Below are 26,638 nucleotides of genomic sequence, written 5' to 3' on the forward strand. Positions count from 1 at the left end.
TGCATATATGCATGTGGGCACGTATGCATTTAACATCACTATATGTTTTTAAGTTCCCCATCCTTGATTACAGAGAAGAAAATCATATTCAAGAATTTGATAATCATTCACTGCTTCTGCCCACCAAAGAAAATATGTAACACCAAAGGTGAGAGGATGAAAAGAAAAATTATTATGATCCCCTCCAAAAAAACCCAAAACGTGGTAAATGGCAAAAGAAAGACTAAATATACATGTATTCCATCCACATAACATCTGACATTATAAAAAAAATAGTTCTAATACTTCTATGGTCACTGCTGCAATAGTTCAGAGTGCATGTCCATCGTGGCTATCTATGACTAAAATCAATCTGGGACTACCCAGGCAGACAAACTGAACTCCATATGCTAATATTCCTTGGAACACTACTAAACTTATAGGCATAATATTCATGCATGATGTGAGCACACACTTAAGTAAATCTGCACCATGAAACATTCTATTGCTTACAAGATGCTGTTTCAGTTGTAATACAATAAACATCTAGAAACAAAATCATGATTACATTTTGTGAGGAAAAAAGGTCCTTTCTCGACTACAGTGCTGTAAATCCCACAGCAATTAGAAACTGCAAATATAGATACCTTCATGTACACATTATAAATATAAATATATAAATAAAATTATAACTTATTATTATTTTCAAATCACAGAACGTTAGGAGTTGGAAGGGATCTCGAAAGATCGTCTAGTCTCACCCCCTGCCTGAGCAGGATCACCCAGAATAAATCACACAGGAACACACCCAGGTGGGGTTTGAATGCCTCCAGAGAAGGAGACTCCACAACCTCTCTGGACAGCCTGTCCCAGTGCTCTGTCACACTCACAGTGGGTAGGTTCCTCCTTATATTCCCATGGAACTTCCTCTGCTCCAGCTGCACCTGCTGCCCCTTGTCCTGTCGCTGCCATCCCTGAGCAGAGCGTGGCTCTGTCCTCCTGACTCTTGCCCTTTGCATATTTATAGACATTAATAAGGTCACCCCTCAGTCTCTTCCAAGCTAAAGAGGCCCAGCATCCTCAGCCTCTCCTCATCAGGAAGATGTTCCACTCCACCATCTTGGTGGCCCTGTGCTGGGCTCTTTCAAGGAGTTCTGTGTCCTTCTTGAGCTGAGGGGCCTGGAACTGGACACAACATTCCAGGTGGGGTCTCACCAGGGCAGAGGAGAGGGGAAGGATATCTCTTGACCTACTAACCATCCCCCTTCTAATACACCCCAGGATGCCATTTGCCTTCTTAGCCAGGAGAACACATTGCTGTCTCATGGTCATCCTGCTGTCCCCCAGGACCCCCAGGTCCCTCTCCCCTACACTGTTCTCTAACAAGCCAGTCCCCAACCTATTGTGATACCTGGGGCTGTTCTTCCCCAGATGCCAGACCCTACACCTGCCCTTGTTAAATCTCACTAAACTCCTCCCTGCCCAGCATTCCAGCCTGTCTCAGCCTCACTGAATGGCAGCACAGCCCTCTGGGGTGTCAGCCACCCCTTCCAGTTTTGAGTTGTCAGCAAACTTGCTGACTGGACACTCTATTCCCTCATCCAGGTCATCAATGAATATTTTGAATAGCACAGGTCCCAGTACCAACCCCTGAGGGTCTCTACTAGAGACCACTAAGGGTCTCCACTGGATACCAACCCCTGAGGCTCTCCACTAGATACAGGCCTCCAGACAGACTCTGTCCCATTGATCACAACTGGCATCTTCTCTTCAACTAGTTCTCAATCCACCTCACTACTCAGCCTTCCAGACTGCACTTCCTCAGTTTAGCCACGAGGATGCTGTGGGAGACGGAGTCAAATGCTTTACTGAGGTCAAGGTAGACCACATGTACTGCCCTACCATCATCTATCCACCTGGTTATATCCTCATAAAAGGCTCTTAGTTTAGTCAGACATGAATTCCCCTTGATAAAACCATGTTGACTGCTCCAAACAACTCCTTTATCCATGATGTGCCTTAGACAGCACCAAGGATAAGTTGTTCCATCACCTTTCCAGGGATGGAAGAGAGGCTGATCAGTCTGTAGTTACCTGTGTCCTCCCTCTTGCCCTTTTTGAAGACTAGAGCTACATTTGCTTTCCTGCAGTCCTCAGACACCTCTCCTGTTTCCCAGGAGTAGCAAAGATGATGGCTAGTGCCTTAGCACTGACTTCCACCAGCTCCCCCAGCACCCTCAGGTGCATCCCATCAGGACCCATGGATTTATGGATGTCCAGAAGGCTTAATTCATCCCTGACCCAACCCTCATCAACTGAGGCAGACTCATCATTTATCCTGACTTCCTCTGGGGCTTCAGCCATCTGGGGCTCTTGCAAACATTCTCCAGCAGTGTAGACAGAGGCAAAGAATGAGTTCAGAAACTCTGCTTTCTTACTATCCTCAGTCACCAGGGCACCCACCTCATTCAACAGAGGGCCTACATCACCTCCAGCATTAGTTTTGTCTGTGATGTATTTGAAGAAGCCCCTTCTGTTGTCCTTGACCTCACCTGCAAGGTTTAATTCCAAAGAGGCCTTAGCTTTCCTAGTTTCCACCCTACATGCCTGTCAACAATCTTATATTCCTCCCAAATGTCCATCCCCTCCTTCCATGACCTGTAGACTCTCTTCTTCCACTTAAGCTTGCTTAGCAGTCCCCTGATTATCCATGCAGGTCTTCAGCCTCCCTTTCTTGATTTCTTTCCCATTGGGATGCTCTGATCTTGAGCTTGGAAGAAGTGGTCCTTGAATATGGACCAACTATCTTGGGACCCTTTTCCTTCCAGTACTATCTCCCATGGTATTTCCCCCAGTAATTGCTTGAAGAGGCCAACATTGGCCATGCTGAAGTCCAGAGTTGTGGTCCTACCTGATATTCTCTTCCTACTGCATAAGAACCTGAACTCCACCATCTCATGGTTTCTTCACCCAAGTCTACCCTCAGCCTTCACCACTTCAATTTTGTTAGTGAGTACAAGATCCAGCAGTGCTCCTCTCCTACTAGGCTCATCTACCATTTGCATTAGGAAGTTATCATCAATCCACTGGAGGAACCTCCTGGACTGTGAGCAGCTGGCTGTGCAAGCCTTCCAGCAAATATCTGGGTAGTTTAAATCCCCCAGAAGAACCAGGCCCTGCGACTGCGAGGCTACTGTCAACTGCCTGTAGAAGGCATCATCAAATAACAAAGGAATACAAGGTCTGTTGTAATTCTGAATTATTTGGAACTTTCTCACCTCTAGTTTGAAAAGCCCTTGGAATTTTCTATCTATTCCTTTCCATTGACTAATCAGATATAACTCCATTATATTGCATACAACTCTCAATGAGCCAGACTCTTCTATACATTGCAGAACTTTACATATGGAGAAACGACAATGCAGGCTATTGGCTCACCATTAGCAATTGCTTCTCCTTTAAGGCTCTTCATTCCTCCCAGAACTGGAATTCCATCCATGTAAAATTCAATGATACCTTCATCCAGGGTAATCAGAAGGTGAAGCCAAGCATTTTCATCCAGATATTTCAGGACTGCTGCTTTAGCCATGTATGTCATATTGGAGCCTAACGCTGTATAATGAAGCACCAGGGAAACATGAGAATCGTTCGTTTGGACTTTCACGCCGTAATACACGGTCCCATTGTCATCATCCTTTTCGACTATGTAACCATCAGTACCAACGTTGGGAATTAGCCAGGCTGAAAATGTGAAATTGGTTATTGCAGTATTCCCATTGTAGGGGTATTCTGGACCAATAATCCCAAAGGCATCCTCTTCTCCACTGAAATATAAAGCATCTGTGCCGCTGTGACGGCGCCTCATGTGAGGCTGGGATTGTACTGAAGCTGGGAAGGATCCCAGCAACAGGAAGTCTACCATTGATGGCAGCCCAGCTTGGAATGCACTAGAGAGTATTTCCCAACCTAACCGGACGACACCAAAGGTGCCTTGTTGCCTCCAGATGGTGAAGTCTGTGATATAGGAAAGGTCATCTTCAGAAAGAACATCTTCTGCTATCTCTCTGTCCTGGCTCTCTGGATCTATAACAAAGACTCCAAAAGGGTCATCATTGAATGGGATCATCACGGCTACAGCAAGGTTTGTTTCAGACAACTGACCACCAGGTCCAGGAGACCCACCTGTATAATGGAAATTAGAGAAAAATTAATTGATGGTTGTTTCCAAACAATGCAATCTGAAGAAAGTTACTAATTATCTAAAGTTGGGTTTGGTTTTTTTTAATAAAGTATGTTTCTAAATCTTCTTTAAAGAGCCTCCAAACTCTTAGAAAATGGTCTGACTTAATAATAACGTAATTTAACTGTATTGTTTTAAAAGACCATAGTGACAATTTTCATAGAAAACAGCACTATGCTAACACTATGAACACTGCAAGACACGTTTGTCATTCAGCTAAAACCAGAGTAGCTCTAACTTTTCTGAGTTAGTCAATGGGATAGGTTAACTTTGATGCATTTGACAAAAACAGGGGAAATTCAGTTCCCATATTATTCCAAGATCAACACAAATATGAAATGGCAAAATTTAGCCCATTGCCTCTGAAACAGAAGCAGAGATACCTTGCAAAATCAGTAACCAGTTGTGTATTGTAAGTGCTGCCAAGGCTTGCCATGAGTTTCTGCCCAGTAAGAATTTATGATACAGAGCTCATGAGGTGAACGTAGAGTCTCCATGTTCAAAGTGTGCAGTGTTCTACCTATTCAAAGTAGGAAATCCTCTGCACATGCATATGAATTGCACTTACAGGAAAGGTCAACAAATATTTTCAGTTGTATCTGGGCACAGAAGACCATAAATAGTAGTGAGGTGGAAAAAATCCAGGAGGTTTGGAACTCTGCTCAGAAGCAGACCTGCAGCAGATTTTAATTAGGTCATATGAAGTGGTAACTGCAAGTATTTCACCTCCTCTAGAAAAAAGCAAACAAACCAGCCAACCTCCATTATGGTAGGCATGCACAGACTGTAATAGCTTTACTTTGTCTTCAACTACAACATCTGAAATCTGGAATCACTAAAAGGCATCCTTTTAAAAGGTCAGATCACCAAAATGTTTATAAAAGCAATTTAGGAACTGAATATCTGCATTTAGGGTTAATTTTTTTTAAAAAACCAACAAAACAACAAAACAAACCAACTCCAAAAACTAAAACCTCACCAGAGAAATATTGAATATCAAGACATGATTCAAGGCAAAGTTCTTCCCAGAGTTGGTTTTATTTTGATTGATTAAACATGTTTCTTTTTTACCAGGTATGAAGGGAATGGTAATACAGGAGGCAATACCTGAAGCATTCACCAACTTTAGAATGTAAAATTCATTGAATTCAGGAATTCTATCTGAAATAGCATGGAGCGTTATCGGCTTTGATCCTTCACCATCCGTGAAGCACACAGTCCCGTAAGTCTCATAGAACTCTTCTCCTGGCCTCAGTGCAGAGCCGTTATCAAAGAGCTGCCAGGTCAACGAGACATTGCCAAAGTGTCCTCTGTGTCTCAAAATCCTGTTCAAGGACACAGCAAGAGTGAATTTCCAGACAGAAGATATGCATCAGCATTCATTGGCAAGAGAAAACACAACTACACGAGTCTTCCTTACTGTGAAAATCAACATACGATGTTCTAAATAACCATGAATAATAATACATAATAATACAATCCTCCTTGAAGGACCATGATTTCACAGTATAATTCTACTCCCAGGTATCACTCAGATACTGTAGAAAAAAGGTGAACAAAGCAAGTGTGAGAGAAGCTGTACTGTTAAGATAAACATCAGTTTGACTTGCAATCCTGCTATGTACATAAGAAATAACAATGTATAATAAGTAGTTCAGAAAGTTAAGACAAGAAAGAGAATCAACTACATTTAACCACAAGCAATTTCTCCCTTTGACCACCAAGCCTCCTTAAACCCTTTCTTACAGTGGTATTAAATCCGGGTTATATCCTATATCTTTCAAGAATCTGTGGTTATTCCAGATTAAGAATATATTAAATAAAACCAAAATATTCTTTTCTGTGTAGCATTTTGGTACCATCATTTCACCAATATGTTTTGTTTGAACAACCATTCTTCACATCATCAAATACAAAAAAATAATCCTGCAAATAACATTACAAAAGACAAACCCCAAAGAACAGCATAACAAAACCAAACACACAATATACTCAATAACCTTTTTTTCTCAAGGATTTTCATTCTTTAGATGTGTGACACAACCATAAACACCTAATTCACAATCATAAGCATCTGCTTCAAGTCTTTAAACAAATTTTAAAAAACCTAAATAAAATTGTATAAAATATAACTAACAAAATGTGAAGAGCCTCTTCCTTAACTGTTCACACTATCATATTTATTGTGACCTAACTTCTCTCTATAACCTATCTAGAAGTTTCTTCATGAAAAACATGCCTTTTTGTCAAATTACAATCCCATCCTGAAGTTATGGAACAAAACAGGTAAGATGCCAACCAAACTGATTTCTTAAGCCTCCCCATCCTTGAATACATGCCAATGGCTGGAAGGAAATAAGTTTCAGAGGTCAGACAAGCATTTTGAGTCTAGAAGAGAGTCTGAGACAGACTTTGAGTAAAGACTTCCATCGGTAATTAACTGGCATAAGTAAAAACAACTATGAGAAAGAATACAGCTCATTTTCACATTTTAACATGAATTTCTGTTTACATTTTAATATGATAATGTAACAGCTGATGTCCCAAACATTTCTCCAACATACAGATCATTTAATCCAAAGTTTATTAAAGCTATTTTCCTTTAGTGCATTTTCATCAGTGCAAACTTGTATGGGATTAGGTCAAAGTGCTGCTCATAAAGCACCATAGAGTTAAAAAAAATGCATTGTTTTAAATTTACTTACATAAAATCATTGCTTTTGCCTTCTTCCACTGGCTTCTCTAAAGTCTCCAAGGAGAAAATTCCGTTAGGATCATCGTTGGCTTCAATAATAACTGTAGCCACTCCAGCCTTAAAGACAACAGTATCCCCTAAAAAGAGGGTGAAGAATTTTATCAGAACTGGAATCAGAAACAGTTGTAACTCTAAAGCTGAAAGCGTTTCCACCTCACACCAACAGCTTTTACGCAAAAGAAATGGACAACAGTGAAAAACAGTATTTTGAGATATTCATGGTCAAATCAGAGCAAAAATGCTTAAGGAACACCTCATGAAGAAAGCAAGACATAAGATTTGCAGGAAAAAGACTACACGTGACAACCAGAACATTGTAGAGAAGGTTGTATTTCATGTTTGATCATTTTGTCAAGTCAAAATAGAAGTATTTGTACTCAGAGATACCAACTCTCTTTTAGACCTAGAATAGAAATTTTGCACTGAAACTAAATGCAAGCTAAGAACAGCATCTAAGAGTTTATTCATGCTCACATCACAGCCTACCTGAAAGGAAAGGAGAGATAAGACACCTGTGAAGGAGAGAGGAAGCTGGTAGGGTTTCTCTGTGTACATTAGCACCATAAGGTCAGTCCAACACCCTTCCCACATGTGCATTACATTTCCACCCCCATCCCACTTTTCAGCCTATTTATTTGGAAATTCTGGTAAAAAGTGAAAAATGCTGTTTGCTTTAACTTCATCTCTACCTCTGTCTGCATTTTCCCTGAGGAACAGCAGTCCAGCATAGTTTTGAAAAGGGGTGTAACAATCTAGATCAACAAATGTAACAGATCATAGGAAGAAAAATTTTGGGGTTTTTTGCTTTCAGGAATGTGTATAGAATATTCTGTATTCTTCATGATTCTAGAGAGGCTGCACAATGATATGATCCTCCTTTCAGAGGCGAAGGGACCCTGCAGCTACCCATTCCTGTAGGATCAGTGTGCTGGGAGGAAATCCATCAGATGTTCCCAACAGGGTGGTAGGAGAAAATATCAGTAGATCCTGAAGAAAGTTAGTAAAGTAGAAAGAGATCACCAAGGAGAAATCTTAAGAAGAGGGAAGAATGGTTTTGTCCAATCGTTTCCATACGGTTGATGTTCTGTAAGAGACCTGTGTATGTGAATGACAGAGTGAATGACAGTTGACCTTATACACAAATAACTGATCCTGGGTACCAGAGCTAACAACAGCTGACCTTAAACACAACTAATGGATAAATATTCCCCTGTAATTCTCCTGCTACCTGCCAGCAATGTCTAGGGCAGATGCAGCTGATGATCAACGAAGCCCTGTGAGCAATTCATAGACCAGCCACAGGGTGCCCAATGTGGCATGACCTGAAGTGCTCTCTTGGTCTCATTGACTGAATCAGACCATTGCAGACAAGAGTAACTAAACAGACATCAAAAGGTTATTCTTACCTGTAGAATTCAAAAGGAAGATATAAAATGTTTCATCAGTTTCGGGGGTATCATCATCATTAATATACACAGATAAATTCTGCTCTCTTTCTCCAACATCGAACAGAATAACACTGCTCCTTCCACTGGGAACAAAGTCTCCGTCTTCAGCTGTTGCATCTCCATCAACAGTGATATACTGGACAGCAACCACAACATCAATGGATCCATTCCTTAGGACTGTAAAGTTTGCAATGCTTCCTTCTTTGACACTCACTGTCAGAGGTTCTGAAAACACACAAACAACAAATCTACCTGAGTTCAAGCCCGAGCCCCTCGCAGGTGGCCTGTTTCCATAACCCTACCTGAGAGGATCCCTTTCCTCACCAAAACAGAACATGTACGTGGCATAGGCATGGAAACACTTGCAAGTACAAGAGAATAATGTTGTAGTTTGCCACCTAAGCCCCATCTGGAGTCCTGTGTCCAGATCTGGGGCCCCCAGCACAAGAAAGATGTGGAACTGTTGGAGGAGGAGGGTCATGAAGATGATCAGAGGGCTGGAGCACCTGCCCTACAAAGGCAGGCTGAGGGTTCTGGGCTTGTTCAGCCTGGAGAAGAGAAGGCTGCGGGGTGACCTCATTGCAGCCTTCCAGTACCTGAAGGGAACATACAAACAGGAGGGGAATCAACTTTTTTAAAGGGTAGACAATGGCAAGACTAGGGGGGAATGGATAAAAACTAAAGGAAGGAAGGTTTAAATTAGATATTAGGGGGAAGTCTTTTGCAGAGAGAGTGGTGATGGACTGGAACAGGCTGCAAAGAGAGGGGGTGGATGCCCCGTCCCTGGAGGTGTTCAAGGTCTGGTTGGATGGGTCCCTGGGCAACCTTGTGTAGCTCCAGGCCTGGAGGTTGGTGGCCCTGCCTGTGGCAGGGGTGTTGGAACTGTCTGATCCTTGGGGTCCCTTCCAACCCAGACCAGTCTGTGATTCTGTGATTCTATGTTTCTAAGCAATCCCTGCATCAACAAAGAGAATAATGAAAGAAAATACAGGAAGGGTCTGGAGGAAACTAATACAAAACCAATACAACAAAACTATGAGCATCTGAAATCAGCTCCAGAGGGACCAATGATCTGGTCCATCAGTTAAATCTGTGTATCCTACATTTAAAAACAGTAACATCTAACCTGCAAAATAAATGGGATCATCATTCCTTGTAATCTGTAAAACTGCACTGGTTATATTGCCCAGCCTGGCCCCACCAGTCGCATTGAATAAGCTGATGGTGAATACTTCCATCTCTTCAGGTACCTGAAAGATAAAGAAATACAAAATTTATTTCCTTGAATGCAAAACAACGAAGAAATTAAAATTAGCAACTGAGAGGGTTAAAAAAACAGAGATTCTGAGTGTTACTTTTTATTTATGGATCCTTAAGTGTGCCAAGAGGGATGACAAATGACAGTTCATACTCTTCATTAGACAGAAATCATCATTAGTCTGAAATATTTGTAAAGAAGTCCCCTCATCTTTACTGCATGATGGATGACCCAAAAACTCTTTCAGTTTCTTGCTTCTGATACAGATAATTTATTTTTACAGCTTTATTTTCATATTAAATATTCTATCTTGTATTACTTCAAATATATCAGCATTAAAAATAAAAACCAGGATTCCTGCTCTCAAATGAAGTTTTTATTTAAATTAAATTTTCTATAATTTATCCACATTCAACTAGTCTCAGCTTGTAACATTTTTTTCTTTAAATGCAAGCACAGCTTTTCAAATTCTCTTATGTTTTGCTGAAGTAGAAGTTCTGCTGGCTCTTGAATACTTTACCTTCCTTCTTTCTCCTTAAATTGCAATGGTTTAGCACTTGCTCTTTGTCCCCCCCCCATACTCACACAAAACCACTGAAAGCATTTACCTCATCTGGCAGTGAGTAAATGGTGATATTTTTTGAAAACTCCATGTTACCAAAGAAAACAGTCCCTTGTTCTGGATAGATGTCATTGGTACACGCTGGGTCAACACCCCAAGACACACTAACATTGCCGTAGTTTCCTTGGTTCCTTACAACTCTGTAAGCAGCTAAAAAATGCCAACACACACAGTCAGCTTGCTTCTCCAGAACACCACAAAACAGAAATTAAAAGGTCAAGAAAAAGAAAAGAAATCATAAGCAAATTTGCTAATAACATGTGAGAGATCTACATGGAAGGACATTCAAAGAGGGACTGTTAAAGCAGTTCAAACTTGCTCAAATTTGTTAATTTTTGTCTGTAAAAGCACTTGATAATTGGACAGAAACAGATAAATTGAAGTCACCCATTCAAAGACTTATGTCTATTCTTCTCTCCCATTGCACCCTATTCTTCATGCTCCACAAATAGAGCTACTACCTCCAGGTTGCATTTTGCTCATACATCAATACTCCGTCCCTCCTCTCTGGCATATTCTCTAGCCATTTTTTTACTGGATTGATCCCTCTGGCTTTCCAGGCCAATCCTTCTCCACTTCAGCCTCCACTGTTCATCAGTGCTGGCACTGTGCCACTCTGGAAGCTCCTGAGTGGAGACTTGAGTCAGACATTGTCCTAGAAAGGTGAAACGGGGGGGAAAAGAGACTTGCAAGGGGCAGACAGCACCTAAAGCAGTAACTCTGGTTAAAAAGAATTACCAGTGTGGATGACTTCTCCTTTACTTTCCTTTATTGTGACTGAGAGTTGGTCAGGTAGAAACTGAATGACACCATGTGGATCATCGTTCTTCAGAATGGTGATGTTGACCACTGTGGCGTTCCCCAACTTGCCTGGCATTTCACTGTAGCCACTCAGGACCACTGAATACACCTCGTCCAGCTAGAAGAGGGACACTCAAGTCAGAATAAAAATATTCAGTGCTCCTATCCAAAACACATGGGCAAAGATCCACAGGCCCTAACCAGGCAGAAAGAGGTATAAACTTTAAACAAAAGGAAAACTGTACGTGGTTTCTACATCCACAGTGTGTTTACACATTGCCATCAGAATTAAATGAAACATATTAAATTAATTATTAATTATTAAATAAACAAATAACTGGAAATTTCTCTCTCTGACAGAGCCATTTTCTGAAAAAAAAATCTGACATTATTATACCAGAGGACTTACTTTGTGTGCTTACTTAGAATTACATCAATTTGCTACTACAAATACATCTGCAATGCTCCCTGAAGGGTAAGTTTCTGTTTCTGTAGGATTTATTAATATTTTTGGCCTTGTAACAGGGAAAGAGAAGATATTAAAACCACTGACAGCATACTAATTCAGAAAAAAAAACAACCCCAAACAAACAACACAAAAGCAGCTTGTTTTATTAATGTAATGGGACTTTGCACTTAATTCTTGAAAAAAGCTCACAGCTTGAAGGAACATTAAAACAAATATTTCATCTATTTGTCTATAAGGCCAATATTAGTCCCGACTGCAGGGCTCTATACTGTATTATACTACTACTACTCTATACTATATTCTATTCTATACCATATTCTATCCTATATTAAATTCTACTACTATATTCTGTAGTCTACACTACAGAATGTCACAGATGCTAAAAAAATACATGGGCTCAAAGCCTAATTGTTTGAATTCAGAGGAAATTATCCACTGGGACAATTAAACCCAAAGGTACCTTCTGTTTATCCTGATGTCCCTGTTTTGGAGGCTGGGAAGACATGCTGGAGAACAGCCATTACATGCTTGTTTGCTCCTAAATACCAGCCTGTATTTGAATAAGTGACAAACTATCTATGAAGAAAGGAAAATATTAATTTTTACCTCTGGAATCCCATCCATCCTTGTCAGAAGAGTAATTATGATCTCTCTTTCACCAGGCTTAAACTCCAGAATTCCTGTGCTTCCATAGAACTCATTATTGTCTCTTGGTTCAACAGTGAAGCGCAGGAACTGCCTGAGGAGGCTTCCTCTGCTGCGGACAATCTGCAGTTCAACAGAGTCCCCTTCCTGAAAAGGAGGAAAACATGGCTTATTTCTACAACTCCACATAAACCAAACAAAACTAAACTAAAAGAAGCTACTCTGATAGCTACCTTGATGCTGTAGGGACCTCTGGAAGACGGAGAAAATTCAAACACTCCCCCAGGATCATCATTTTCCAAAATAATAATTTCACGGGTAGTAAACCCATATTTCAGTATTTGATTTTCCACACTGACCCTGAGAAAGAAAGGCAGGAGGGATTTTTGAGTGACAATTCTGTTTGACAATCCACACTTGTGCAAAGGACATCAGAGTAGCGATGGTATATTTTTTAATAAATCATGAAAACAATTACCTGCAAAGAAATAAATTTAAATAAGAAAGACACAGCATTAAGTAAGAAAGAAGCCCTTTGTTTCTGAAGTAACTGGTTTCTGATTAGGTTTTTGTAGTTGGTGATTCTGGGACTTTTAGGCATACATGCACACAACACAAAGGGAAAGGAAAAAGAATTGTACAGAAAAAAGCTAGAGTTAAATTCAGTGTTACTCAGAGTTTGGATGAAAATATCAAGGATATCCAAAATCACTTGAACAAAGAGAAATCACATCAACATCTACACATTCTTATCCTCTTCTGCAAAATTTACCATGGCTACAAACAGGAAGAGACTTGTCCCTCAACGCTGTGGGTTTCTTCCCCACCTGAGTGTTAACCTGCCTCCTGAAAGACGTGAATACTACCTATAGGATCCCATCTGGCTCTAGCAAGTTTTGGCCCTACCCTCAGTAGCTCAGATTCATTCCTTTTTTCCTCCCTCACTCAGGAACCTGCTGCCCAAAAGCATGTGGTGAAGGGTGTGGGCATGTATTCCTCATGATGGAGGGTTTCTCTCCCTGGGCTACTGCTTCATCATCTTGGTCTTATCATGGACACGAATGGGCCATATATGACAACAGGCAGAAACCTTGCACATTTCTTGCATTCAGTTCTTCAGATGTGCCAATTTTCAACACTTTTTAAAGTTGGTTACATTGAAAATGCCAGAAAATATCCTACTGAAGGATACATCAAGAATGGACCTGAATTCGGATTGATGGTTTGGACATGGCTTCAGTTGCATGGTGGTTTATGTATTTAGATTCACCTTCCATATTTCCTGGAAGAAAATGTCAATAAAATCTCGGTCCAACATATTGTAAATAATATGGTTTCACCATACTACAACTCAGAGCTCATCACACACTAATTCATGTAGAAGCAAATGTGATCTATTATACCCAATTTTGAAGTCAGTTCCAAAAGTGCTTCCACTAACACCAAATAACTGGAACATACCCCCACCAAAAAAAAATTAAATAGCAATGGATTAGGCAGAAGGCAAGAAGGAAAAGAGGAACCATCTATTTAACAGGATAATGTCATGTTTACCACACTGTAAAAAAGTATCTCAGCAGGCACAGAAAATTGAGTTAACATAGACTAAATTTAGGTTACCCAAAACCAAGATGACTGCTCATCTTTGACCACAGAAATTCTCTGTAATTATAGTCAAAGTTGAGTCACTTAGCCGGGGTAAACTGTGCTCGTGGCAGTTAAAAACAGCTAATCCATTATTTCATCACACATTCAAATATCAAACTCTAAGCCATGCATTCACAACTTTCAAGGCAGAACCTCATGCCATCAAATTAAACACCAAAAGGCATGCATTGTCTGAAGAGGTGCAGAACACATGATTCCTTAGAGGGGAAGAAATGGTAAAGGCAGGTTCTTTCCAAACCAACCACTGACTCACTGAACACAAACCACAGTTCACTGCACTTACCCAAAGTACACGACAAACCTTTCTGTCTCTACCCTGTCAATAGAGAAAAAAAGAAAGAAAGGGGATGGGGGAAGCAATGAAAGGGCCAGAATTTCAATAGTATTAACCTTAGAAAATAATAATAATAATTATTATTATTATTATTAAATCCTTCCACAACACAAAGCTTTCTTTTTCCTTTCCAGCAGATTCATTTTATGGGAATTGTACTTACTTGGCATTTTCCTGTTGACAAATCCTATCAAGTGGGTAGTTTCCCCTTAGGAGAAATGACCCCATGACCAATTCAGACCCATTAATGGAGCACCTCACCAAGCCCTCCTCCCAACAGCTCGATTACTGCCAGCCTCTGTCCCTGCTCACAACTGCACCAGCAGCCCATGTTTATAAATGAACCTTCCACTAAGGAAAAAAAACCTCTGCGTGCTTCAGTGATACCTTATTTCATTGTTCATCTGCCAAATTAACAATAAAAATTGATTAAGCACCATGGGAGTTGCAGTGAGTGTGTATCAAAAACGATTGTGGTGCAAAATCACATCAAACTTTGTCCCAATTTTGCATTTAATCAGATTACCAAAGAAAAATAACAACAACAACAAAAAAAAAATAGACAAAAGCCCAGCACTGTAAGAAGAAAAGAGTATCTGCTAATCTCTTAATTGGTTTAGTTTTGGCCAAGCACTTAAAACTACCACACTGAGTCAGATGGAAAGGTAGTATTGTTCTGCAATATGGCAAGCATGAATTTTGATTTCTTCTTTTTAATTAAATATAAAACCTGTATCTTCTATCAAAACACCATAAACAGGTGGAGTTTTATAAAGCTCTGTTCTTTATAAAGTGAAATTGTTTATAAAGTGAAATTCTGACTTCACTAATATCAAAAAGAACTCAGGTCTGGAATTCAATACTGACAAGACTTCACTCAAAATTCCAAGAAAATAAAGCAAATATACCTGCAGATACATTATTTCAACTACATGATCTGAACTAACAGAAATTTGTTATTGATTTTCAGTGAGGCTAGATTTTAAATACCATAAGATTTTAAATAGATTTTAAATACTAATAATTCTGAAGGCATTCTCCTTCAGAAACATGCAAAAGTGTTTCAAAACCATTAAAGTTTTGGAATGAAAAGATCATTCAACAAAAAGTTCAAAAAGAAAATTCCATTGTTAATACTTGATTTAATTATATCATTACACTGTTGGTAATATAATTGACAACAGAGAATATGAATGAACTATTATGTTAAGTGAGTTTTTGTTACATATGTAGAAGCTTAAGTAGTTAAGACATAGTAATTAATCAGTAAGTGAAAGGGCATAGCAGAAATAAAATGTCTTTCAGCTTCATGGAGTTACACCATGTGAGTCCCAACATGGCTCAGTCAAAAAGCACGTTGAGATGAACTGAGGAGTAGCACTAAACTATAATAATCATGTGCTGTAATGTACAAAGGCAGCACTGCAGAAATACAGAGGGCAGCAGAAACACAACAGTCTCAATGTGCCAGGAGGTGTGCACCTTGAGCATCTCAAGCGGATCCTTGAGAGGACTGAGAAGACTGGTAGTACTTCATCACTTCTCAACAGTCACAGTGTAAGATCAGAAGACCAGGTCAGAAAGCAGCTACTCATATTCAGCCCATCCCCTGCTAAAGAGCACCTTCGTTCCAGAGGTTTCTCCGTTCAAGTCCCACTTTCAACACTAGGGTCACTTGGTTGGTTGGTTGAGTGATCCAACCATGTTTTCTCTGTGGGACTGGACGGATTGCTGTCCCTGCTCTGACAACGTTTAATAATGTTGGTTACTATGCAAAAAAGGCATAAAATAGCCCACGAAAAATTGAATCCAAGCAACCAACCTGTTGTTACATGAGGAATAAATGGCATACACAACAGGATCCCTCATGCCTACAGTCTGAGGTACACCCACATAAACTGTCATAGCATCCCTGGACCACAAGGCACCAAGTGACTTCCTGGCTGGACCTTGGATTTGTCTCCTCTCTGTGGACCCTATCGGGCAGTCACTGGGCTGCACCTGACACCAGTGACCATCATCCAGCAGAAACATGGATTCCTGGCCTGAAACACCCCACCACCATGGCTTTGCCTGATGCCCTGGGCTTCAGGTCACTCCTAGTTCGCTGCTGCAGCCTGCTCTCTGCCTTGCTGGAGGTGGTGGGATGGCCAAGTTATCAGGCTGGGCTCCTGGCCCTAGGCCACCACACAACCCATCAGCCATCAGCTCTTGCCACATGCCCTGACAACGTCCAAGAACAACAGGCTGTTCACATCCAGCCCCTTTGTTGCAGAGTAGACTTCTGAACTTCCACAGACTGCACAGGGTGAGTGTAATCCTCTCTCACTCTTTGTGGTGAGAAACCATCTCTTTAGGCATTCCTACGACAGCAGTGTTGAAGTGGAATAAAAATGGCTATTCAGAACTTCCAAAACTCATGGTTTGCCCTGGTGAGGACATTCAGAAGTCAGGATAAAAGTTAAAACAACCTGTACACAGTCGCATTGTACTCCATTCGAAGGAGGTCCACTACTAGACCAGAAGCATGGAGATCCCCCTCACTGGGAAAAAACATTTCCTTTTCTTTCTCCTCAGCTTAAATTTTTCTCTAAACCAGCCATCTCTGGGCAGGAAGGTTCGTTTTTGACACAGACAATAAGCACAGCTTATGATGCTAACCCCAGAAACGCAACCTCAAACTGCGTATCTGTGTTTTCTGTGATGTGACCCCTGCAAAAAGAACACTTCCCACATGACTCCTTGTTTTACATCTTTTTTTTTTTACAAAAAAACCCCACTTTAATTATTATTTAGCAAGAACTACAGCTAAAAGAAGTGTCAAAACATTTATCGTGCTTTTTTAAACATGTGGTGCCACAAAACAGCAGAAAGGAGATTTATCACAGAATCACAGGAGTTGGAAGGGACCTCGAGAGATCATCAGGTCCAACCCCCCTGCCAAAGCAGGCTCCCTAGCTGACTGAGTTTAACACAACACGGCAATTTCAACATCATTATGAGCTAAATAAATAATAAATATTAGGATGAATAATTATAAATAAAATAAATTTTGTCAAATTAACATTTATATCAATAAATACAAATGATATAATTATATTATTTGATATAATAAAATAAATATTACTAGGAAAAAAAATAAATTTTTTTTGCAAATAAAATAGTAATTATTAGGAGATGCCACACAGTTGAACTTGGCAGTTTTGAGCCAAGAACTGGAATTCTGTAGAAAGTGGGTGTTCTGAAAGGCAACCGAGAAACTGAACCTCAACTGAGAATCTGCTGCTACTATTAAAAACACACTTCCCTAACAAACTTTCTTTTCTGTCAGGATGTCTTGGAAAAGGTGCATTCAGATTGCTTGTGGAATGTTATTCATTTGCTTCCCAGATTTGCAGCCAGCGTTCACCCCTTCAATTTCTTCAGGATTATCAACTGATTTAATTACTAGCCGGACCTGGCTTTAAAGAACAGGATTAATTGGGATTTGCCACATCATAAATTCCACCGTGCTTCTCATCAGAGGGAACACCTTCCTCCCAGATTTAATCCACAAAATATTTGATTTTGGAACCCATTCTAATTTTTTGTTACTCACAGCAGAAGAAATATGTCATTGTTATTTTGAAAAGTAATAAAAGCCAGCAGCAGGAGTCCAGCAGCTCTCATTTAAACATTCCACCACTGTTTTCAAATAGCTTTTTTCCTCATCAAAACAAAGTCTGATCAAACCCTTAAAGAAAAATCTGTCTTACACTGATTTAATCCGCACAGCATCACATATGTTATTACTTAAGAGAAAAAATTACTTAATCAGAAAAGATACAGTCTTCAAACAGACACCACCCACAGAAAACCTCAAATTTAGGAGAAAATCCCAGCTCCATTGAGCAGCCTATTAGTGGTTTTGTGCATGGCAGTGCAGACAGCAACCCATGACATAGAAACAGTAACTGAGCCCTGAATTAAGGGCTTTAAATGGGCCTTCTATGTTTTGCTAGCTTTTTTGCAATGGAGTCATCTCTTAGACACAAAAATGTCAAAAAACTACCAGACATTTCACAATGAAACAGTCAAACCTGTGTTTTCCATGTGCCATTTTAAAAAGATTTGATTTCTAAATTTACTTAAGGAAGAATTTCAGCCTGTGGAAAGTGGTATCACATCACAGAAATCAACAGAAGTATAAAAAACCCCCATGTTACACTGGTTTAGTTCTGCTTTATTATATACAGTGAGTGGGATTTAGGCCATAATATGCACACGTAAATCTGTTCTGGCATCCTAAATTGTATGAGTGAAGACTCTGAACATAAGGACTACTTAAACAGTCATCTCTTCATGGATTATCACTTTCACAAATTTATCAATCTATCACTACATTGCTGTACCCAGACCCCAAAGTCCACAAGTTCTTACTCCTGGCACTGTTCACAAAGAGAGCAAAGACAACCCTCTTGCCCTGGGGGTCCTGGCCCTTCACTGCCAAATTGGTAGGTGTGTATTGGCACCCTACTGAGGGGGGTGACAACTGTCAGTAGAATATGTGGTGCAGAAGGAAAACACAATGTTTTTTTAAATGGATTTCTATTTGTGAGTACCAGGTAAAACAAACAGCCCTGTTACCTACACAGGCTTTCACAAAGCGTATTCACAGAATCACAGAATCATAGAACAAGTTAGGTTGGCAAGGACCTTTAAAGGCCATCTAGTCCCACCCCTCTGCAGTGAGCAGGGGCATCTTCACTAGATCAGGTCACTCAGAGACTCATCAAGCCTGACCTTGAATCTCTCCAGGGATGGGGTCTCCACCACCTCTCTGGGCAACCTGTGCCAGTGATCAACCCCCCTCATAATGAAGAATTTTTTCCTAATATCCTACCAACATCTCCCCTTTTCTAGTTTAAAACCATCACCCTTCATCCTATCTCTCCATGCCTGTGGGAACAGTTCTTCCCCAGCTTTCCTATAGGCACCTTTCAGGGACTGGAAGGCCGCTATAAGGTCCCCTGGACCTTCTACAGGCTGAACAAGCCCAACTTCCATGACCTGTTCCACCTACATTCCTCAAGAAGATCAAGGTCTTTCTGATATATTTCACTAGACATTTGCCTTTATCTATGATCGGTTTCAATTCAGGCTCATTCAGAGCAGACATTCAACCTGAAGCTGCCCCTAAACAAAGACCATAAGAAGCTTCAGCACATACAAGACCATCATGCTTCTTTATTACTCATCTGTCTTCTTAGAAACATATTCTTCATGGTGCACCTTGGCATATATTTTGTGGACATAATTCAGAGTTATTTTTGGTATCTATGGCCAATAGAGAAAAGGTGGACAATACTATTTTTAATGGCTTGGAAAGTTTCTTTTATAGCTATGGATGCAACTAAACTTGTTTAAAATGTGTACTGCCTTAACAACACCACAGAGCTGTAAATAATACAACCATGTATCATGGTTTTACCCCAGCTGAGAGCCAAGATTCAGCCAGCTGCCTGCTCTTTAAAGGAAAAGAGAAGGAAGAGAAGTGTGTAGGGGTGGTGAGGGAAGGGAAGGGAAGGGAAGGGAAGGGAAGGGAAGGGAAGGGAAAAGGAAGGGGCAAATAACAACCCAAAACCAAGAAACCAAAAGCCCATGGGTTGGGATAAGGACAGTTTACTAGAATAGCAGAAAGATAAAATATAACAATGCTGACAGGACTTTAGAGCAACAAATCTATGAAACTGTTGATACAGGATGCAGTTTCTCACTGAACCCACAGCTCAGGCCGTGCCACCCAGAGCTGTCCCAGAACCCAACCATCCCCAAAAGCCACGTGTCCTGGAGCTGCCGCTGCTCCTCTCCCTCCCATCAGCCCCCTTTGTACTGAGCAGGAGGTAATAGGCATGGAATACTCTCTTTGGCCAGTTTGGGTCACCTGTCCTGGCTTCGTCCCCTCCTTTCTCATTAACAGAGAAATACAAAGAGCTGAGAAAGTCCTTGAGTGCCTGACAGCAACTAAAACCATCAGGGTGTTACCAGCATTGCTGTCATTTTAACCCTCAAACACAGCATTCCATCTGCTGCTACAAAAGAAGTTAACTCCATCCTGACTGAAACCAGGACACCGTGTCAGCACTGGTTATTTTTATTATTTTAACCATGCTATTACTGATTGCAAGAAATAGAAAGCTTAAGAACGTATTTCTATGTCTACAGTTCAGATAAAGTCCTTACGTGTTGTTTTCCTACTGACTTATGCTACAGTTTATAGAACAGCACAAGCACATCCACAGCACAGTGCATCTTTGTCTTCATGCTAATTCATGACTACTGCGAGGTGCTGGCTGCCAGCCTTGGAAACTGAAGTCTTGTTCATCCAGAAAACACAAGCTATGCAGGCAGCAATACCACAAGCTTACACACATAACTCTGCCAGCATCCCTCAGCCCTGATTTGAAGAGTCATCCCCAGTGCTGAGGGGATGATCTTCACAGTCATTTCATCGCTTCTGCCAATGTGAAAGTTGCCAAATTTCACTCCTGGCCTCAGGGTACTCCATCCAGGCCTAGAGAAAAGCTCAGATTTGATCTCCTCCTTGTTTACTTCTTTTTTCCAGGCCAGACCACCTGCTCCTTACTTCACTCTCTGACCTCGCCAAGTGTGGGAAAGCTGCTTATGGCTGGCACCCTTCTCACCAACCACTTCATGATCAGCAGAACCTGCAACTCCCACCAAACACAGCAACAGCAGAACAGTGGTTACGTCTGTTCAGCTGCCAGCTCAATGCTCACTGCAGCCGTCACTTCCAAGGCACAGCCTGAGCTTGCTAGTCAGAATATACAGCAGAAATCTGTACTTACACACACCTGCAGAGCTCTCCAAACTTAAAAAGTTCATCTTTTATGCTGTCCACCTCCTCTGTCTACTTATTTATAGAATCACAGAATGTTTTGGGTGACCATCAAGTTCCAACCCCCCTGCCATGGGCAGGGACACATCTCACCAGACCAGGCTGCTCAAAGGCATCCTGTACCAGGGCCTCACCACCCTTATAGTGAAGAATTTCTTCCTAATACCCACCCTAAATCTAACCCCTTCCAATATCAAGTCATTCCCCCTCATCCTATTACTCCCTGTCCTTCTAAAAAAGTCCCTCCCCAGGTTCCTTGTATCCCCTTCAGGCACTGGAAGGCTGCTATAAGATCACCCCAGAGCCTTCTCTTCTCCAGGCTGAACAACCCCAACTCTCTCAGCCTGGCTTCACAGGAGAGATGCTCCAGCCCTCTAATGGTCTTCGTGGCCTCCTCTGGACCCATTCCAACAGTTCCATGTCCTTATGTTGGGGAGTCCAGCACTGGACACAGCACTCCAGCTGGGGACTCAAGAGAGCAGAGTAGAGGGGCAGAATTCCCACCCTCAACATGCTCCCATGCTCCTTTTGGTGCTGCCCAGGACACGGTTGGCCTTCTGGGCCGTGAGAGCACATTGTCAGGGTCATGTCAAGCTTCTCATCCACCAGCACCCCCAAGTCCTTCTCTGCAGGGCTGCTCTCTAGCACATCATTTTCCAGCCTGTACTGATGACAAGGAGTGCCCTAACCCATTTGCTTAGTACCTCTCCACTCCTAGTTTTTGGCCACCTTACACAACTTCTTCACAACTTTCATCATCATTTCTAATCTTAGTTTCCCCTTTGTGGCAGAGACACTAGTGGATTCCTTGAGATGAAGCAGGAAAGCAGAAATGAACTGCCTGCAATAGTCTCCATTTGGTTTTGTCTTGAACAGGATGGACCTTTCAACACAGCGAGCAGCCAAGATAGAATGAAACAACTCATTTTGCACTACAGGCATCCATCAGCCAGCTTTTGGAGAAGCAGTCCAAGCTTGCAGAGCAGTAACATCTTTCCTGCATGCAAAAACCAGGCTTTCTGAAACAGAATAAGCAACAGCTTGAGGAGCTGGTTGATAGCCTCCTCACAGGTAATCACCATGCATAGCCGGTGTTGATGGTCCCAAGAGCTAGCTTGTGTTTCCTATATTGGACAAAAATACTTCCATGAAAGTAAGGACTAAGTAGTAGATGTTCTATGTGGAGATTCCTGCTGGCAGACCCTATTGTTATGTTTCCAGAAAAAAGTAGAAAAATGTACCCTAGATGAACAGAAGGTAGTAGAAATGATGGTATTTATCTACTATACACACAATTGAGTTGTTGAAAGCAGGACAGAAAACAAAGTCAAGACTCTCCTGCTAGTAAATCAAATAGGAAATATGCTCTTGGTTAAGTGTTCTGAGTAGCACACACTCACAGGCAGATAGCAGCATCTCCCCTTGCAGTCTTAATTATCCCATAATCATGATCTCATGCAGAAGGGAGACTATACAGCAACTGCTACTCTCTTTGTAGCCAGCAAGTGTGGTAGTGGTCACATTGGGCTATTTTGCAAGCCAGGACTTGTGATGGGAGTATCTGATTTTCAAGAGCAAGCAATACTGAACTCACAGAACAAAGAAACAAATAAAAACCTGATGTAATTCTGCAACAGCACCCTAGACATACATTTTTTTCTGTCAGGAATGCAGTTAAGCATTGCTTTCTATTCTTCATTATAGTTTCCCCCCCATGTCACTAAGTATTATTTTTCTGAAAATATATAACAAAGAGCTAAAGTAACTAAAGGTCAAAGCTGAAAGAACTTTTAAAATAGCATAAATTATTTTCATCAAAATATAAACAAAATGAAGTCATTATATAATAAATACTTCACAGTTTTTTACATTGATTTCCAGCCACACACAGTCTGAATCCAATATTACTTCAACACTTATCACCACAATATAGGCAATACCTCTCAATTAATACTATGCTAATTCCTTATATATAAATTGAATATTACAACTGATAGAGATGAACAGAGATTACATACAACAGGGTACAATACCTGTCCAAAGTTAGCAACACCGTTTCATTCATTTCTGGTATATCATCAGCTTTAACAGTGATGTTGATTGTTGTATCACTTTGCCCAGATAAGAAAACAACAGAGCCATTAAAGGGACTTATATCATCAGGTGTTACTGCCTTTTGGTTGAGGCCAGAGGGTTTTAAACTCCAAAACACGGTTGCTTGACCATCAGTCCCATCTCGATGCAATGCAATGGGTACCTATGAAACACAGGAATCTGCTGTGACTTGCAAAAAAAAAAGCAGATGCAAAAACAATTAAATTACCCCCTTGCACATCACTATTTGCATATGAGCCTAAAAAAAAATGTTCAGGTTGGGATTTTTACTTGCACCTACTATGAGGTGAAATCAAAGGTAGCATGCCAGTGAAAATATGTACTGAACTCATCCTTTTAACCATTTACCGTGGTTATATACTTTTATCATATATACACTTACACACTGGAGATGACAGATTATATCACAAATAACTATGCAACTATAAACACAAAAAGCCTTGTATGACTGATTTAATCAGTGCCCACCTCCTCAAGACAAAATCTAGTTTTGTAATATAACAGAACTAATAGCTAATAATTCTGGTTATTATGCTGCTGTGCAACCTGTACGCTGCCTAAATGAAGTAGCAGTTTTAATCTGAGAATGAGAAACAAATTATCTATCTCATTCATTCAGGATTTGTGGGAAGGTTTCAGTGAAGATAACCGGGGGAAAAAAAGTGAAATATAAACAAAAGAATGATTTTAAAAAATTCTCCAGCTGGGACTAAGGCACTCAGATGGACGTCAATGCTTATGAAAATTATTCTTTAGGTTCTCAGAAAACTAATAAGCACAACTGCTGGAAAACACACCCAGCAAGCCAAAAAAAAAAATGTTCACATGGAAGTCAATCAACTGTAAGATCCAGACTTTTCCATTAAAATTCAGGACTGCTACCAGTCCTACTTTACATTACTACCTTTGCAGTTGGTGAGGGAGATTAAAGCTGGCTTCAGCATTTTTTTGTTGTGGGTGAGCATCAAGACCTAACTGGGTTTGGATGAAAGCACACTGACCTTTCTGATAATGAGTAGCATATTAATTCAGACCTTAATTTTACAGCCACTTTTTTTCCCTCTTTGCCTTCCCTTCCTTTCCTCCTCTCATTTCCCCTCCCTTTCCCCTTCCTCTTTTCCCCTTCCCCTGCCCCTTCCCCATCCCCTTCCTTTTTTTTTTTTTCCCCAAGCAAGGGAATAACTGGGATCACACAGAATTTATAGGAAGGGTTTTCCTCACGTTAACTTCCAAATGCTGCACTGAATATAGCAAACTTCCCTTTCTCCAACTAAATTTTTCACAGTGAGGGACAATTTAAAAAGGTTTACTTACCACTGTAGCCAGGGAATCTTCTGGTTCAGAAACAATAACTGGAAGATTGCTAGTAAAGCCTATTTCTCCATTTGCAATATCTGGAGTAATCCTCAGGGAAATATTTCGAATCTCCCCTAATCTAGGACTCAGAGGTGGGACTAGAGGCCTCCTATTCACCAGCTCAACTTTCTCCAGCTGTAGGAAAAAGTAAGAGAAATTAGAGAAGAAGCCATAGTACCAAGTCAGAGCAATCCCAACACTTCAGAGTGAAGTTTCACATGAATATCTCCAAAACAATGTTTTCTTACTGTCAACATTGCTGTTACAAATACATGTGAGTAGTTGTTTTGGAGGGATTGTTGTGGTTTCACCCAGGCTGAGAGCCGAGATCCATGCAGCTGCCTGCTCCTTAAAGAAAAAGAGCAGGGAAAAGGGAAGGGGGGGTGGGGGTGAGAGGTAAGGGAAGGGAAAAGGAAGAGGAAGGGGCAAATAACCCCAAACCAAGAAATAAGAGGCCCGTGGGTTGGGATAAGGATAGTTTACTAAGATAACAGAAAGATACAACATAACAATGCTAACAGGACTTCAGAGCAAAAATATATGAAGCTGTTGATACAGGATGCAGTTTCTCACCAAACCCACAACTCAGGCCCTGCCACCCAGAGCCCCTCCTTTCTCATTAACAGAGAAATATGAAGAGCTGAGAAAGTCCTTGACTGTCCTCCTCCCGTCAGCCCCCCGATATCCTGAGCAGGAGGTCATTGGCATGGAATACTCTCTTAGGCCAGTTGGGTCACCTGTCCTGGCTTCACCCCTCCTTTCTCATGAAGAGCTGAGAAAGTCCTTGACTGTCTGACAGCAACTAAAAACATCAGGGTGTTACCAGCACTGCTTTCATTTTAACTCTCAAACACAGCATCCCATCCGCTGCTACAAATGAAATTAACTCCATCCTGACCAAAACCAGGACAGGGATGAAGTGGAGACTACCATTGAGCTCTGTTGGCAGAATGGAAGGAATACCTCCCAGAAACTCATGTTAGTGTACATAACTAAACATGGATCCAGCCAGAGCAGGCGACTGAACCTTCCTGATGGGCTGATTCATTACTGTATCTATGAACAAGAGCACTGATTTGATGAGTGGCCCAGACTATTGTCCTAACTTCATTTTTTTTTTTTTGTGCCAGGCATTGATAAAAATCTAATGGAACCTCAATAATTTACAGCTTCTGATGAAGCCAAGGAATGATCCAACCCTCTTTTCTCTCTCATACAACTTTAAAGACATCTCTATCTCTATGAACTAATACAGCAGAACTGCATTCAGAATTGAAAATCAGTACAGTATTTCTAAACCATAACCTCCTCCTGTGTTACCACACAAGATAGTTTGTTGATTCTTAGAAGAAATGGAAAAATGTTTGCCTTTCCTTTGAATGGGATGTATCACTCACTAACCCGGCAGCACTGATGACAAAGGAGAGCAGGACTTGCTTGATTAAATACTGCTTTCAAATATATATTTTTACCACATGATTCTCTCTACCTCCATCATTATAAAGTTTCCATAACTGATTTGCATATACTTCTGCAAATACTTTGCTGGGGCACAAGCCCCCAGTGACAACAACCTTACAGCTCCCACGAGGAAGTTTTTAGATTTGAGTAATCAGATGGCATCACATAACAAGGTTTTAGTGGGAGAATTTAAAGCCCTGTAGCAATCATGAATCACCATTTCATCTGATGGTTTTTAAAGCCATTTGATCCTTAAAACCAATCTATATAAAGTACCTGGACTGAACCTCTCATTCCCCACCACTGGTTGAGTAACAAACACACACATTCGTGCAAATTTTATTTGATGATAGGACTGTTTTACAAATCCTGTATCCTCTACAACTGACTCACAGCCACACCAGCTACTTGTTGAGAGTTTGTGGAACAGATGATGGGACTGCTTGTTTTGCTTCTTTTCTAATCTTTCTCAGAAAATTGCCCTGATCCTGCAATTAGCAGTATGGAGGTGGACCGTGGTGTAGTTGTCAGCTCAGTGAAGCTTCTGAGATACTACACAGCCAAAACAATGCACTTTTATTAAGAGATTA

General features: G+C 40.9%; 1 protein-coding gene across 1 annotated transcript in view; it reads right to left on the minus strand.

Moving 5' to 3' along the window:
* Window positions 1-26,638, minus strand: part of ADGRV1 (adhesion G protein-coupled receptor V1) — a gene marked incomplete at its 5' end in the record, with an annotated part of 304,575 nt that overhangs the window by 263,946 nt on the left and 13,991 nt on the right. Inside the window, 12 exons of the mRNA XM_084279017.1 lie at window positions 3,417-4,160; window positions 5,326-5,543; window positions 6,924-7,050; window positions 8,380-8,646; window positions 9,548-9,671; window positions 10,288-10,451; window positions 11,040-11,220; window positions 12,178-12,363; window positions 12,450-12,576; window positions 14,168-14,200; window positions 23,150-23,373; window positions 24,546-24,722. Coding sequence (XP_084135143.1) covers window positions 3,417-4,160; window positions 5,326-5,543; window positions 6,924-7,050; window positions 8,380-8,646; window positions 9,548-9,671; window positions 10,288-10,451; window positions 11,040-11,220; window positions 12,178-12,363; window positions 12,450-12,576; window positions 14,168-14,200; window positions 23,150-23,373; window positions 24,546-24,722 — 2,572 coding nt within the window. The remainder of the gene's footprint in view (window positions 1-3,416; window positions 4,161-5,325; window positions 5,544-6,923; window positions 7,051-8,379; window positions 8,647-9,547; window positions 9,672-10,287; window positions 10,452-11,039; window positions 11,221-12,177; window positions 12,364-12,449; window positions 12,577-14,167; window positions 14,201-23,149; window positions 23,374-24,545; window positions 24,723-26,638) is intronic.

Source organism: Gallinula chloropus, assembly GCF_964237585.1.
Source record: "Gallinula chloropus genome assembly, chromosome: Z".
NCBI classification, from domain to species: domain Eukaryota; kingdom Metazoa; phylum Chordata; class Aves; order Gruiformes; family Rallidae; genus Gallinula; species Gallinula chloropus.